At 46.2% G+C, this 15,335-nt stretch overlaps 1 protein-coding gene across 1 annotated transcript in view; it reads right to left on the bottom strand.

Annotated features, from left to right (window-relative positions):
* Positions 1 to 3,133: 3,133 nt before the first annotated feature.
* Positions 3,134 to 15,335, bottom strand: part of kitb (KIT proto-oncogene, receptor tyrosine kinase b) — a 21,394-nt gene continuing 9,192 nt past the window's right edge. The window contains exons 9-21 of the mRNA XM_056586075.1: positions 15,289 to 15,335; positions 13,360 to 13,466; positions 10,921 to 11,047; positions 10,524 to 10,628; positions 10,310 to 10,420; positions 9,585 to 9,723; positions 9,185 to 9,252; positions 8,062 to 8,153; positions 7,499 to 7,621; positions 6,331 to 6,442; positions 5,619 to 5,718; positions 4,872 to 4,977; positions 3,134 to 4,509 (exon numbers count right to left, since the gene is read on the bottom strand). The exon at positions 15,289 to 15,335 is cut by the window's right edge and continues 141 nt beyond it. Of these exons, the coding sequence (XP_056442050.1) occupies positions 4,372 to 4,509; positions 4,872 to 4,977; positions 5,619 to 5,718; positions 6,331 to 6,442; positions 7,499 to 7,621; positions 8,062 to 8,153; positions 9,185 to 9,252; positions 9,585 to 9,723; positions 10,310 to 10,420; positions 10,524 to 10,628; positions 10,921 to 11,047; positions 13,360 to 13,466; positions 15,289 to 15,335 (1,375 nt within the window). The 3' untranslated portion in view covers positions 3,134 to 4,371. The remainder of the gene's footprint in view (positions 4,510 to 4,871; positions 4,978 to 5,618; positions 5,719 to 6,330; positions 6,443 to 7,498; positions 7,622 to 8,061; positions 8,154 to 9,184; positions 9,253 to 9,584; positions 9,724 to 10,309; positions 10,421 to 10,523; positions 10,629 to 10,920; positions 11,048 to 13,359; positions 13,467 to 15,288) is intronic.

Here is a 15,335-nt window from a genome sequence, read left to right as displayed (position 1 = left end):
CCCCTATGAGCGTCGAGCCGCCCTTTCCACACGCTTTGTGTCCTAAATCCACCCTAACTACACGGTTAATATAGAGGGCGTAGGACGGGTAGTGAGCTGCGGCTGAAGGCAATGCGAAGCAGGATGATCACTGTGTTCAGTGGTCCCAAGTGCCAATAACAACATAATTAACCTTTATTTTCTTCTTCTTTTGGAAAGCTATTGAAAGGAGTATATATATATTTCCATCAGAATATAACCCAGAATAAAACGTGTGTGTGTGTGTGTGTGTGTGTCTGTTTGTGTGTATATATAGTAGGGATTATTTTTTGAAAGTCAGAGAGCCCTATACAAGACGCAGTATATCTTCAACCCCCCTGGATTATATAGCACTTAATGTGGTTGTGTACAGTAAATCACTATCAAGACCCGGTTCTTTGTAATCTCTGTGCATATGTGTGTGTATCTGTGTGTGTGTGTGTGGCTAGGGTATCTTGGAGAAAAGAGTTCTTGCAAGGAACATAGGTCTGTTTGTGCATGCTTGTTGGTGTGCTCTTGCGTGTGCGTGCGTGAGTGCATGTGTGTGTGTGTGTGTGTGTGTGTGTGCACGGGCCCGCCAGATAGCCCATGGTGTCTTACAATAATTGACTTAGTAAGCTTTGGTAGAGTTCGGTGGATGGTACTTGTATTCTCAGGAATGGTGAAAGGTTAGCTCCTGCCTCAGTGTGGAGAACAAGCGAGGACAGGACGACCCCCCCCCCCCCCCCCCCAGCCCCCTATGTGAGGAGGCGTTCAGCCAGGAAAGACCCCCGGTCTTCTGGGGCCATCCTCGACCCGTCCTGTCGCTCCCCAGGACCCCCCTAGGACCTCGTGCAGTACACGCCCACTCTCCGTCGACAGCAGGGGGAGGGCTAGCCAGGGCAACTGATCCCACCCCCAGTGGGTTCGGGCCTGACGACCCACCTTCACAAACAAGTTGTAAGCCATATCAAAACGGAGGGGCCTTGGATCGGAGCAGGAAAACGTTAAACGGTGGGAGAAGGAGGGCTAAAAACGTGGGAGTGACTTTTGGTGTGCGTGGGTCGGCGTGAATGTGTCTTTGAGCGTTCGTCGGTGTTTGTGTTGCTTGGTGTCCTTTTAGTCTACTTGCTCTCGCCACTCGTTGGGGAAGGGGGGGAGGGGTGTAGTAGGCCCGCCGATGGCGTCGCGGCGACGTTCTCATTGGGAGGAAAAGAAAGATGTTGACCCAAAGATTCCCATTGAAGGAGACGACTTTATATTGAGGCTGCAGCTAATGGCATTGTTTCAACTGGAGGTGTGTGACATGGGGCCGTCGCTTTGTACGAGCCCCTGCCCTGGGTTAGGTAAAGGCTGTCTGGTTTTTTTTCAACTGGGATGTAAAGGAAAGCATTTTTCTCCTTCTCAAATGGGGAACTGAGGGGCCAGTTGGTTCCCCTCAACCCCAAGCGATAGCCAATCAGTTCTTGCGTTGCAGTAAAAAGAAAGATACAAATTTTTTCAAGAAACTTCCTCTTAGGGTTAGAGTGTTGGAGGACGGACTAGCCTGGGTGTGGCATAGCTCCACCCGAATGTGTGTGTGTATTTGTGTGCGTGTGTGTGTGTGTGTGTGTGTGTGTGTGTGTGAGAGAGAGAGAGTAGCCACATGTGTGGGTATACGAGTCACTGTAACCAGTTTTAGCTTCCTAGCAATGGCATCAGATGAATGGATGTGAACGAAGCAATGCAAAGCATCACTACAAACAGGTTCAACGAAAACAGGCACTTATTTCTTATTTCTTTTTTTTTTTTTTCTGGTTTCGAGTCAGGTGACCTATATAATAGTAAAAGACACAGAAACGAATCACATCAGACTACGAAGTAAATAGAGATCCTTCAGGATGTAAACTGTGAGTGGGGAGTGTGGATTTCTTTGAGGGGTCAACGAGAGCCGGACAGCAATATGCGGGACCACCCCGGGGGTCGCTCAGGTCCTATAGGGGCCCTCCAGCCCGCTGAGGGGCCGCTGGTGAGACGTTGTTCCACATGGCGCCACGGAAACCAAGTCCAAAGAATGTAAAGCTGTAGTATTAGTTTAGTTGTATCTTTTTGTGCTCTCAAAGACGAATGGATGTGATCCCTTGCTGAGAGAAATGAAGAGAGCCTCTGGGGAAAGGGCGTGTCATGACGGGAAGTAAAGGTTTTGTGGAAAATGTCAATCGAATTGGTTGGCTTCACGGTTGTAAACGTGCCAGTGCTGCAGCTCTGTAACTACACACTGGATTGCTTGTCGCCATCTAAAGGTTAGGGTTAGTGTACAGTCTATGATCTGTCCAAATCAAAGAACTATGGTGCACTGTAAAATACAAAACAGATGAACAGGTGCTGTTTCCCATGAAATGGTGCGGTCAAAAAGATGTACGATACGACCAAATCAATCAAGTTTGTTAGGTCCTGTTTTTCGATTTAAACTTGTTTGTATGGTTCATGTTTTTTATATATTCAATAAAATATGTTGAAATTGGTCTTTAAAACATCCAGTGTAAAAAAATGTAATTGTGACACATTGCGACGTAAGATGAGCCTTTTTTGTTCTGTTCAGGAGGAACCTGCATCATTTTAACTATAGTAGTTTATAACCTTTAGGTGGCAGTAAAGACAAGACATTGGTCTGTTGTGTAGTCTCTTTTAATATCTGCTCGGAGAAAACATTAAAAGTGTGTTTCGTCGAATAATTTGGGAGCTCGGATATTTTGAACGGCATGCCAAGAAAGTACGGTTAAATCCCAGCCCTAACTCTCCCCTCACACCGGGAACATCTGTCGACCCTTCATACAGAGGTTTATAACAAAGGACGGAATCAGGTTTGGTTAACTGTGGGTCTGTATGCAAGATGTCCATAATGCGTCCTGCTACTACACCTCTGTGATAAAGGCCCCTGCGCCTAATTGTTCTGTACAGCTAGTATTCTTTACACACGGCACCAGTATTCAGTGTGAAATGGTGCTATCTGCTTATCTATACTGTACTGTATGTATGTAAGTCTCCATATTTTGCTCATCTACTGTGCTCCTTTATTCACCCCAAAGTAAAATGTAACAATGTATATTTTGAAGCAAGATGTTTGCTATCGTTATAACCCCAGACTGCCCCCTACTGGACGTTTTGAAAATAAAACCAACTGCAAATTATTATACATGAAACAATTCTATTTGTCTTGTTTTTTTCCGTACATTGTACATCATATTTACATTAAATAAATTGTGCTGTGTGTAATTAGACGGTAGGGGAAATAAGTATGCTCATTGCGTTCGACCATCACATCATCTTTATTACAAGTCAACACACCGTATCAAAACTTTGATAAACCTCAAAACCTTGGTGTATCTCACTGGAAACGCTTATTTTCACATTCACTCTAGACCTCTTGCCCTAAGAGGGCTCTGTAGAAACACCAAAGTCTCATGCAACCGGTCCTATTTCCCCCTGAAAGGCATGTTTATTTACACTGCATCGTACGTCCTTTTGACATTGAGCTAGCACAGGTAGCATTTGTGGAGCTAACAGCTATGGCGAGCTCTACAAAACATAAACGGACCAATACAAACTAGGTTTCTCCTCCAGCGGGATAACGTACAGTGAGCACAACAACATCGCCATTAAGAACATGCCTTAATGCTATGATTCATATTCTCAACACCTTCTGTACACATATCTAATAAAAAAAACACAACAAAGAAATCAAGAGGCAGTGCTGTACATTTGGTTTTATAAGGCCGATAGAGAAGTACTCGAAGGAATACCGACAACAAGAGAAAATAAACCACTTGTTTACGCAGAGGGATGCAAAAATACATACAAAAAACATAAACTGTTCACTCCTGACTTTGTGTCACTCCATTCCTTCAGGGTCTGAGGTCATTTCTCTCTCCAAGGTCAGGTCGGAGGAGTGCTACTGCCCAAGCATCCTAACTTCTTAGCACTAGGCACAAGACAAAGCTAAAAATGGACCGGGGTCCTAGTTGATTGATGCAGCTGGACCCTGTGACAGACGGTAATGGAGTCGGTGCAGGAGTCAGCTTTATGAGAGACGCATACCTGAAATAAACGCGGCAGGAATCAATAACTTCAAGAGGAGAGAGACAGGGGCCGGAGCGCTGAGAGACTGCAGCCTTGTGAGGTGGAAATGTATGAGGTACGAGAAAAGGAAAGAGTGAGATAGATGTGGAGAAACAGGGAGCGAGAGCGAGAGAGAGAGAGAGAGAGAGAGAGAGAAGAAGCTTGATGCAGGTCGATCAAGAGTGACAGACGGGAAACTGGTTGTTAGAGGTAAGTGTCCGTTGGATTCTGTTAGTTTGAGGGTTGTCCGTTGAACAGCGTGTTCTGGCGTGCGTGCTAGTCCATGAAGACCTCTGTGGCGCTGAGCAGCAGGGGCTGGGTGGAGGCAGTGGTGCTGCACACGGAGCTCAGCCGCCGCGACGGGGTCCTCTGGGGCCCGTGGGAGAGAGCAGCGTTGCTAAGCCGCAGGTAGATCTGCAGGGGGACACAGCAACAGAGGCTTTCCATTTAAATAAGATTTAACCTTGTGATGTGTGTGCCAGCAGGCCGGAGCCCCGAGTCAAATGCTGGGTGAGTTGCAGGAATATGGGAAATGGCATTCACAGCCTCAAGCTCAAATAGACCCTTATCACGGAAGCATCGTCGTAAGGTGAACACGGGCTCAGGGGCTAAGAAGGTTTTAGAAACCTACCAATGTAACATGAATTAAAATGTTCCATTAATAAGGGTTAAGCCTCACCTATCCTGATGAGGCTTAACTTCAATGAACAGCCATATAAAAATCCCAAGGTCCATTCCGATTTTAAGAGATTCCCGGTAATCCCGAAATCTCTTACATTTTTGGTGTTTTCGGAGAGCAGCATCTCAGTGCTCTCCACCAGCTTCTGGAAGGAGGGTCTCTTCAGGGGATCGTCGTTCCAGCAGGACAGCATCATGTCGTACCTGCAGAGAGTGCCCTGGGGTCACGGTTTGACCCTAAACTTCTCTCACGAAGGCTGATTCTCTGTCTAACCAGTACAGCTCAAACATCACCGGTTTAATTGAATCATTTGAATGCAAGCATCGGACTGCATGTCCGATTCAATTGAATTTGATGATTCTAACATGACTTCCACGTGTACATCTACACATACTTTCTGTCTCTTTCCATCTACCTGTCTGTCCATTAATCCTTCTAATGTATCCCACGTTCGGCTAGAACTTGGAAATAGGATTTATTAAGTCAGAGTTTCAAGTCTGATATTTTAACTGGAACGCCCCTGAAGTCGGAATTCCTACTGGTAGAATTATACTGTTTTTTACTACTCCGGCCTTTTTTGTTTCTAATTTAATTGAGACCTACTTTTTCATTTAATTGAAGTAGGTCAAACACACAGTACTGTTTAAACTTCTATTAACATGTTTCTGTGGTGTTTACACAAACACAAACACACACACACACACACACACACACACACACACACACACACACACACACACACACACACACACACACACACACACACACACACAGACTCTCACTGTCACTTACTCACTTACTAACTCACACACACACACACACACACGCACACACGCACACTTACATTTCGGTGGGTGCAAACTCGGGCATGGTCATCCTGTGCCCCTCCTGGATCATTCTGTAGAACGCCGAGCCCACCTGCATCCCAGGGTAGGGACTGTTGCCTGGGAAACAAAACATCATTTTTGTCATTTATCAATAGAGCTCAGAGGTATACCTGTGGTCGTGACATGGATACACATGAAGGTCCAGGTTAAATTTGTTATTAGCAGGTGGGATCTGCGTTTTTCCTTTTTAAATTGAGGCCGTCAATGACAATGCTATTTGTAAAAAAGTTATGTGGTTAAAATTTCAATTGATCTGACCATATGTCATCTAGATTCCCTGTGGTTAGTGGATAGTTCCTTGGTTAATTGGTTAATTGGTTGGATGTGTGTTGTTATGTTGATCTATTTGTCATGTGGAAATGGTATAGCAAGGTTTGGTTCAGTTTTTTTTTCCTTATTAATAAAGCCTTCCAATTGGCTACTGTTTATCTCGTCATTGATTATGTCATTAGTTGTTAATAACGTTCATGGCCTGTTTGAGCTCCTGTAAGCTGAGGTGAAAGTGGGCAATGAGCACTAGAAGAGGTGCTCATGATTTAATCCCCATATCTCGTCGCCATAACTTGACCTTGGCATGGGACAATAACCCTTCTAAGGATATTTTTAAATAACAAGACATCCGTGTTCACAACACAAACGGGTCGCGGTCATTATACTGAGAATGCACACCCAGTGAGAAGATCTCCCAGAGCAGGATGCCGTAGGACCACACGTCGCTCTCGTAGGTGTAGACGTAGTCAAAGATGCTCTCTGGGGACATCCACTTGACCGGCAGTCGGGCCTGAACACACACAGGGGGATTAGTGATCCAGCAGACAACATGAGATACCTAGGCTCAGAGTAGTGGTCACACGGGGGATTAGTGATGCAACAGACAACATGAGATACCTAGGCTCGAAGTAGTGGTCACACGGGGGATTAGTGATCCAGCAGACAACATGAGATTGATAGGCTCACTGTAGTGGTCACACAGGGGATTAGTGATCCAGCAGACGGCATGAGATAGCTAGGCTCAATGTAATGGTCACACAGGGGGATTAGTGATCCAGCAAACGACATGAAATACCTAGGCTCACTGTAGTGGTCACACTGGGGGTAAGTGATCCAGCAGACGACATGAGAAGATAGCTAGCGGTGGACAGCAGGGGCTAGGCTCACTGTAGTGGTCACACAGGGGGATCAATGATCCTGCAGACAGAGCAGCAAAGGCTCACTGTAGTTGACCACTACAGACCACTACCGGTTCAGCGGCAGACGGATCGGTGAAGGAGTGTCAACCGGTGCTGCTAGGGTCATTTTTCGAACCCTCAAAATTAAATTCTTCATACTGCCAATGGCTTCCACAGCTGTGGAAGCTGTGGTAAAATACAGTTTATTAGCACTTCTTTCTTAGTTGTTGCTCATTAAATCGTACGTAAGTCGTTCAATCAGAAGTGTGCAACGGCACCCTGTGATGCTAGTCGTTCGTCATCGAAGAACCTTCAAAGTCAATTCTGCCGGCCGCAAAGAGTCTCAATAGCAGAAATGTAAGGCTTTTACGACGAGAACGAGGCTTCTAGCACAGATTGGTTATGGAATAAAAAAAACATTAGCAAATTAATTGAATCCCTTGATAATTACAGACTTCCATGCAATAACCACAGTTCTGAGTTCTGAAAGAAAAAGGAAATATCTATAATACAATAAAAGGCTTTCTGGACATTAACGTAAATACTAATTCAGAAAGACCCACTTACAGGCGGGGACGGGGGGGACGGGGGGGGACGGGGGGGACGGGGGACGGGGGGGACGGGGGGACGGGGGGGACGGATGGACGGGGGGGACGGGACGGACTCACGTTGCCTCTGAGCACATAGTTGGAGTCGGTGGTGATGTCCCGGGCCAGGCCGAAGTCACAGATCTTGGCCACTCTGCCGCGGGTCAGCAGAATGTTGCGGGCGGCCAGGTCTCGGTGGATACACTGGGTTCATAGGGAAGCGTGTTGACACGGCAGCCTGGAGCACTTTGCTCTAGTGCTGACCCGTCTACCGCACTGCATCACACACACAAACACGTACACACAGACATGCAAGGACACACACAGATGTGCGCACGCAAAACACACACAAATACACGCACACACACACACACACACATACTGTACACAAGCATAAACAACGAAACACGCATGCACCCACACACACACATACATGCATGGACACAAGCATGTATGTGACACACACACACACACAGAAATTAACACGCACATGTGCACACACAAACCCACATATACACACAGACGTACAGACACACACACACACACACACACACACACACACACACACACACACACACACACACACACACACACACACACACACACACACACACATACACACAGACACAAGCATTAAGCCTTACATTTTTGGAGGTAATGTACTCCATTCCTTTGGCCACCTGGTAGGAGAAGCTGAGGAGATCCTGGGCGTCGATGGACAGCTCATCGATATCATCTGGATGGAGAGAAGAGGCGTGTCACTTAGAGGATCTCCTTCTCCCTGCAGGCGGCGAGCACAGGGGAACCGGTCAATACCGCTCTGCGCTAGGCTGGCAGGGCCGACGTCCTCCGATGGGGATAAATGTCTATAGGCGCACATCCCTATGGTTGAGGCACTCAGCTCTGAGCTCAAACCGCCGACAAACTCTCACAGGATTGCTTTGAGAGGCTCACTTTCTGAAACTCAGATTGCACGGTAACAGCAATTTTACAGCGTAATGCAAGGTTAGATAGGATAGTACTTTATGCTTCACAGGTAGGAATGCGGGGGTGATACCCTGTATGCTGTACTGGACTGCTACTTTGACGCCAGGGACATAGTTTTCACCGTCTCCTCCCGTTCAGTAACGCCAACTGGGGTCTCTCTCTCTCTCTCTCTCTCTCTCTCTCTCTCTCTCTCTCTCTCTCTCTCTCTCTCTCTCTCTCTCTCCTCTCTCTCTCTCTCTCTCTCTCTCTCTCTCTCTCCTCTCTCTCTCTCTCTCCTCTCTCTCTCTCTCTCTCTCTCTCTCTCTCTCTCTCTCTCTCTCTCTCTCTCTCTCTCTCTCTCTCTCTCTCTCTCGTTCTAGTATTAATGACCGTAACTGTCTCTCTGTATCCGGCCCTCGGTCGCGGCCTCAGTTTCCTGTTTCTGGCAGCTTTCTGCCGTTAATACGTTGAACTGCTTCTGCTGCTTCCTGAATCCTGTGCTCTGTGTCCTCCCTGACCCCAGGTTTCCATTATTCAGTTGGCTTCGATGAATAAACCATAGGAGAGCCGCGATGTGTGCTTGTTCAGAAGAGTCACTCGCCAGCCAAACACACCGTCTCTGTTTGTGAATGGAGGTGACGATGGAGGTGGGATAAATGTATTGGACAAGGCTGGGCTGATTTGTTTTATTATTTATCATCACAAATAGTACTAACATAATCAATAGAGTCGGCTTTAGGAAAACCATATTTAACCATGTGTAAGGACCGGGTGTCTTGCGGAATATTTATGGGTTCCCACCTGATTCCGAAGGCCTCTCTTTCTCAGACGGACGCATTGGCATGTAGTCACTGCCAATGACCTCTCTGCTGCAAAGGTGAACACGCACGCACGCACGCACACACACACACACACACACACACACACACACACACACACACACACACACACACACACACACACACACACACACACACACACACACACACACACACACACACACACACACACACACACACAAACAATAATTTAATAAGTTGGTTAAAAAGTAATGGTGTAATGCTTGATGTGCACATGCAGGCACACACACACACACACACACACACACACACACACACACACACACACACACACACACACACACACACACACACACACACACACACACACAGACACACAAATAGCTCCCTCACACACACACCTTGCCGGCTCTCTCTGTTTGTGCACATTGCGGTAGTAGTTGCCCCCGGTCTGGGTGTTGAGGAACAACTCTTTTTTCCTGCGCAGGAAGTTGAGGAGGTCCCCATAGCAACAGTACTCTGTGATCACCAGAGTGGGGCCTGCAGATGGAGGACAAAGTTTTATAACACAACATTTTGATCTAGTGAGGGGATAAGGGGATATAAAATATGGTTTTACCATCTCCAATCCTACTGTCTTCTGTAGACAAACAGTAATAAAGTGTCTGTCCCTTGTCGTGTTTTATCAATAGAACTATGGAGTTGTCGGTACAAGACTCCCGTCTCTCCATAAAGCCCATATTTGTGGAAGATCAGATGTTTTTCTCAAAGGCTGACACTTTATGGGCCTGGGGTACACCAACGTTCATGGAACCTGAAAGACCTGCCATTTCTACAGGCTTGTGCAAATGGCCTTTGGATCAACAGAACTTCCTTGCCCTCAAGTGGGTTTCCACTGGCTTTGATTAGACAAGCCTGAGGTCATGATGCATACACAACCACACACAACCACGAACGCACGTACACACACACACACACACAATCACACACAAACACACACACACACACACACACACACACACACACACACACACACACACACACACACACACACACACACACACACACACACACACACACACACACACACACACACACACACACACACAAACACAGCTCCCCTCACCTCCAACAGTGCACGCTCCGAGCAGGTTCACGATGTTGACGTGGTTTCCAAGGTAACTGAGGACCTTTAGCTCGGACATCAGCGCCTCCTTCTCCGTAGAGTGGGCGTTGGCTAAGAGGACATCATCAGGGTTCCATCATTCAGACGGTGTCCCCGTATAACAGTATTGCATGTACCCTATCACACATAGGCAAGTACAAGCGCACACACTTACGTTTGAGCATCTTGACAGCAACAGTCATGACAGTATCTGCAGAGCAGAGTCCGTAGGCTGTGGCTATTACAACCTTCCCAAAGGCCCCTGATCCAAGTGTGTTACCTGCAGGTTGGCACACACACAAACACACAAACAGACAAACACATGCACATACACACACACACACAAACACCACCATTTAAAATTCAAAGTAAAAATTGTAATGTACTTTGGGAAGCTAATTCTAATTCGGAAACTTTAGAAACAACTCACAAACACACACACACACACACACACACACACACACACACACACACACACACACACACACACACACACACACACACACACACACACACACACACACACACACACACACTAATACTTGCACATGCATGCACACACACAAGCATACCAAAGCGTAGTTTCTGGCGAGGAAACTCCCACTTGGGGTCGTACGGGAGCTGGGTTGGATCAATGTAAATGTAGTTGTTTCCATGGATACTGTCTATCACCTTCCACTGGATTTGGAACTTTGGTTTCTATTTCAGAGAGCGACACAGAGAGAAAAAGAGAGACAGAGAGAGACAGATAGAGACAGAGAGAGACACAGAGAGACAGAGAGACACAGAGAGAGAATTTCAAAGTTAGGCACTGTTTAAAAGCAGGTTTAACATTATATTGGAATAGTAAAGTAAAAAGGTAATATTTGACTAAAAATAAAAATACACCAACTCAAGTTTCTGTCTATTACCGTAAATAAAAATATACGGTAATACTATGTTTGAAATCAAATGTGTTGTCAAGTTGGTAAGGTTAGGGCAAGTGGGTTAGGGTTATCTCTAACCCATACCTTTTTAAATAATGTATCAATGAAAACCGTAGTTAACGTGAACACCATAACCTTAGTTAATATGGACAACAGTATTAAACATGAACACCATAATGATATCATCTGTTACGTATTTGTCAGTAAAAGGCTAATTAACTAATGTTAATGAATGCTTCATTAACGTACCCTTATCGTTAAGTGTTACCATTACATTTTATGAATTGAAAGCAGATAAAAAAATAGATAGGCAGCTCACTTATATTTCCATATCAATAATATATGAGGCACAAGAGATAATTTATTAATATCAATAAACATTACCCTGTGCTGCTAATGTTTCAAACTCCAAGCTGTGTTAAGTTGCATACAAAAAACAATTCATGCAACTTTAATCGCATTCTATACATAAGAGAGCCAAGTAAAAATGAAATGACATGAAAAACAAATGTCATAAATGATCTGTTGGCTCCGTATTTGAACGTCTCTTGCGACCGGCCGTGTGGCACCACAGATGGGTCCTTCTCTCTCCCACTGTCTGTCCATGGCTCTTATTCTCTTCAATTATATGGTCACTGTCCTGTCCATAATGGTACCAGACCATATGACAATGTTGTCCCTAACCCTATTGTCCTATTCCACTTTCCTCAGTTTCTTCAATGTGCGTATTCAGAAGGTGGTATGGACCAGCGTCAACGCCCCCCCCCCCCCCCCCCTTCAGAATCCAATTAGGACGTGTCTGACTGGACTCCCTCATCAGTCCACCGCAGAGCATAGATAAGCCCCTCAACGTCAATCCCAGATGGATGGCCGTTGAAAAGCCCCAGCATAGCAGCGGAGGACCCAGTGAAACCCTGGGAAAAGCTCTGGCTTCCCCGGGGCCAGGACCGGGGCTCACAGCTCACCTAGCGCTTAACAAACATAACGCAATCGATCGTCACAATGTATGCATGGTCTGCACTCACTCACACGCACCCAGAGCAGGGAAAGAACCCGTTCCATCAGATACGACACTGATAATCTGGCTGAGACCCGCAGCGAGAGATCATTAGCAAGGAAAGCTTGGCCTCCTCATCGCACGCAACAACACAAGTAAATAAATAGGAGTCACAGCCGGCCATTAGTTAATGACTACTGCAGCCCCAGCCAAACACTCATTGCTCATAAGTGCTTGTTGTGGCATGTTATTTTTTGTGTGTGTGTGTGTGTGTGTGTGTGTGTGTGTGTGTGTGTGTGTGTGTGGCAGTGGACCCCTATGCCTCCTGCAGCAGAGAGCCTGCTGTATGCCTCCACCATTCCCATATCTCTGTAAAGCAGTTTTTACCCCCATTGGATTCCCTGTGTGTGATGCTGGTGGTGGTTCAGGCCTCAGGGGGGCGAGGGGACGTCATAAGAGGTTTGCCATCGTTATTAACCCTAACTTATTCAGCGGACTGTAAGAGCTTATGTGTGGCTTGCTGTTTCCTGTCAGTTTTTTTTATTTTTTTGTATTAACCTTGTTAAGTTGTGGTGTTACACCTCTCTTGGCCTAGCCTGAGAACCAGACAATTCTCTGGAGCGCATTTACTCTGCAGATAAGGTCTGTCTCCCCTCCCAAACCAAAAGGTTTCTGCCCGGTACGAGATAGCCCCACCAATCACAACCGTCCATCTAGTATGAGGCGGGATCAGTACGGTGAAGCATTTTGAACCACAACAAAGACGGCTGCCGCTGACAACGCTCCGTCGGTACCGCCGTAGACAGACAGACAGTATTCTACTGGTACTTAATCAACACACCTTGTTCTTCCAAATTCCTACGGCAAAAACGGCAAACCTGGTTCCCAGACATGTCGATGGTACACAATCACAGCGGCCCTCTGCTGCAAGCATGTTGTCTGCTGTAAGCATGTTGTCTGTATGCATGTAGTACAGTCCAGTGTACGCTAAGCATATGCATGGACACTGAGGTCCAGTGTATTCCATGTATAGGCCCGTGTGTATGTTCATGTGTATACTGTCCAGGCCCCTCCTACTGACTGGTTACCTGTAAGTACTTGTAGATCAGGACCACCAGAATCAGGCTCAGCACCACGCCAGTGGCCAGCATGCCGGTCAGCAGGGGTCTGAAGAGCTCGTGGGGAACCGTCCGTTCTGGAACACATTCAAGAACACAGAGACACCCACCAGCACACCGCCCAGTGAGAACTCATGTTTCATAGGCTCGTAACCTGGCAACAGACAGACAGAGAGAGACAGAAAGACAGACAGACAGAAAGACAGACAGACAGACAGACAGGCAGGCAGACAGACAGACAGACAGACAGACAGACAGACAGACAGACAGACAGACAGACAGACAGACAGACAGACAGACAGACAGACAGACAGACAGACAGACAGATAGACAGACAGACAGACAGAAAACACACACACACACACACACACACACATTGTTTCCCATACACGAAGCAGCTGTGGTAAAGGCGTTGTTGTTGTTATGTTGATGGGGGTCTTAGCGTGTCTCCAGCAGTTAATCCCAACATGCATAGTCAGCATTCACTAACTCTGTTTAATCCAGTGACCCCACAACTAGCCCCCCATGCACACGTCTTTGTGTGTGAGAGTGTGTGTAAGTGTGAATGTGTGTGTTTGCAATTGTTGTATGAAGGTATTATTGTAGCAAAAGTCTTTAACACCTGTAACTGCAGATTTTGTATGCGTACACTAAAGTCACAAATGTGTACAACAGTACATTTGTAAATATATATATATTTTATATATTTATATATATATATATATATATATATATATATACATATTTTTTGTAAATATATTGTGATCATTAAATAGGGTCTACGAGTTCACAAGTCTGTGTTGCAGGTGCACAAAGCCTATCCTGTGCTGTGCATCACAACTTCAAAGAGTCATACAGACACTTTTGCTACAATCATTGCAGCGCAGTTGGTGCAAAACACATTCACACAGACTTGCAGGAGCAGATTCGAGCAGTTGTAACGATGAACTTGTGCTCCCTCATTAAAATGCTGAATCAACATAGCGTTCTATATCATTTTATTTGTGAGGACATTTTTCACAGATGTGTAACTTCTGATGCGTTAGTTTACATTTGGGTTTACGAATGCACAAAATTTGGGCATGTTCTCAGATTATGAAACACGGGTGTGCAAATGTGTTTTGGACCAACTGCACTGCAATGATTGTAGCAAAAGTGTCAATTGCATGACTCTTTGAAGTTGTGATGCACAGGATATGATTTAGGCACCTGCCCAGATTTGTGAACTCGTAGACCCTATTTAGTGTTTACAATGGTAGAAAAAATATTTACGACATCAAATGTACTTTTACATATTTATGACTTTAGTGTATGTATACAAAATATGCAGTTACAGGTGCTGAAGACTTTTGCTACAATAATACCTTCATTTTGTTCAGGCTTTGTAAGTGCAGTTCTGTCTCATTAATCAAAATGAATTATGCTGCATAATGCATGTGGGTTGATGTTTTTCTTTCTCTGCATGCCTGTCCACCTGTCTGTCTGTCTGTCTGTCTGTCTGTCTGTCTGTCTGTCTGTCTGTCTGTCTGTCTGTCTGTCTGTCTGTCTGTCTGTCTGTCTGTCTGTCTGCCTGTCTGTCCATTGGTCTGTCTGTCTGCCTGTCCCCTATCTGTCCCTGTGTGTCTGCTTACAGCTGATAGAGAACAGTGTCGTACCCTGTCTGTCCCCCAGTGTCCCCCTGTGTCCCCCAGTGTCCCCCTGTGTCTCCCCCTGTGTGTCCCCCTGTTCCCCCTGTGTCTCCCCCTGTGTCCCCCTGTGCGTCCCCCTGTGTGTCCCCCTGTGTGTCCCCCTTTGTGTCTCCCCCTGTGTCCCCCTGTGTGTCCCCCTGTGTGTCCCCCTGTGTCCCCCTTTGTGTCCCCCTGTGTCCCCCTGTGTGTCCCCCTGTGTGTGTGCTCCTACCGCTGATGGAGAACAGTGTGAAGGCCTCCTCCTGTTCCGAGCTGGCC

This window comes from Gadus chalcogrammus, chromosome 3, assembly GCF_026213295.1.
Source record: "Gadus chalcogrammus isolate NIFS_2021 chromosome 3, NIFS_Gcha_1.0, whole genome shotgun sequence".
In the NCBI taxonomy this organism is placed as follows: domain Eukaryota; kingdom Metazoa; phylum Chordata; class Actinopteri; order Gadiformes; family Gadidae; genus Gadus; species Gadus chalcogrammus.
Note: the sequence above shows the minus strand (reverse complement) of the source record. Positions and strands in the feature narration are given on the sequence as shown.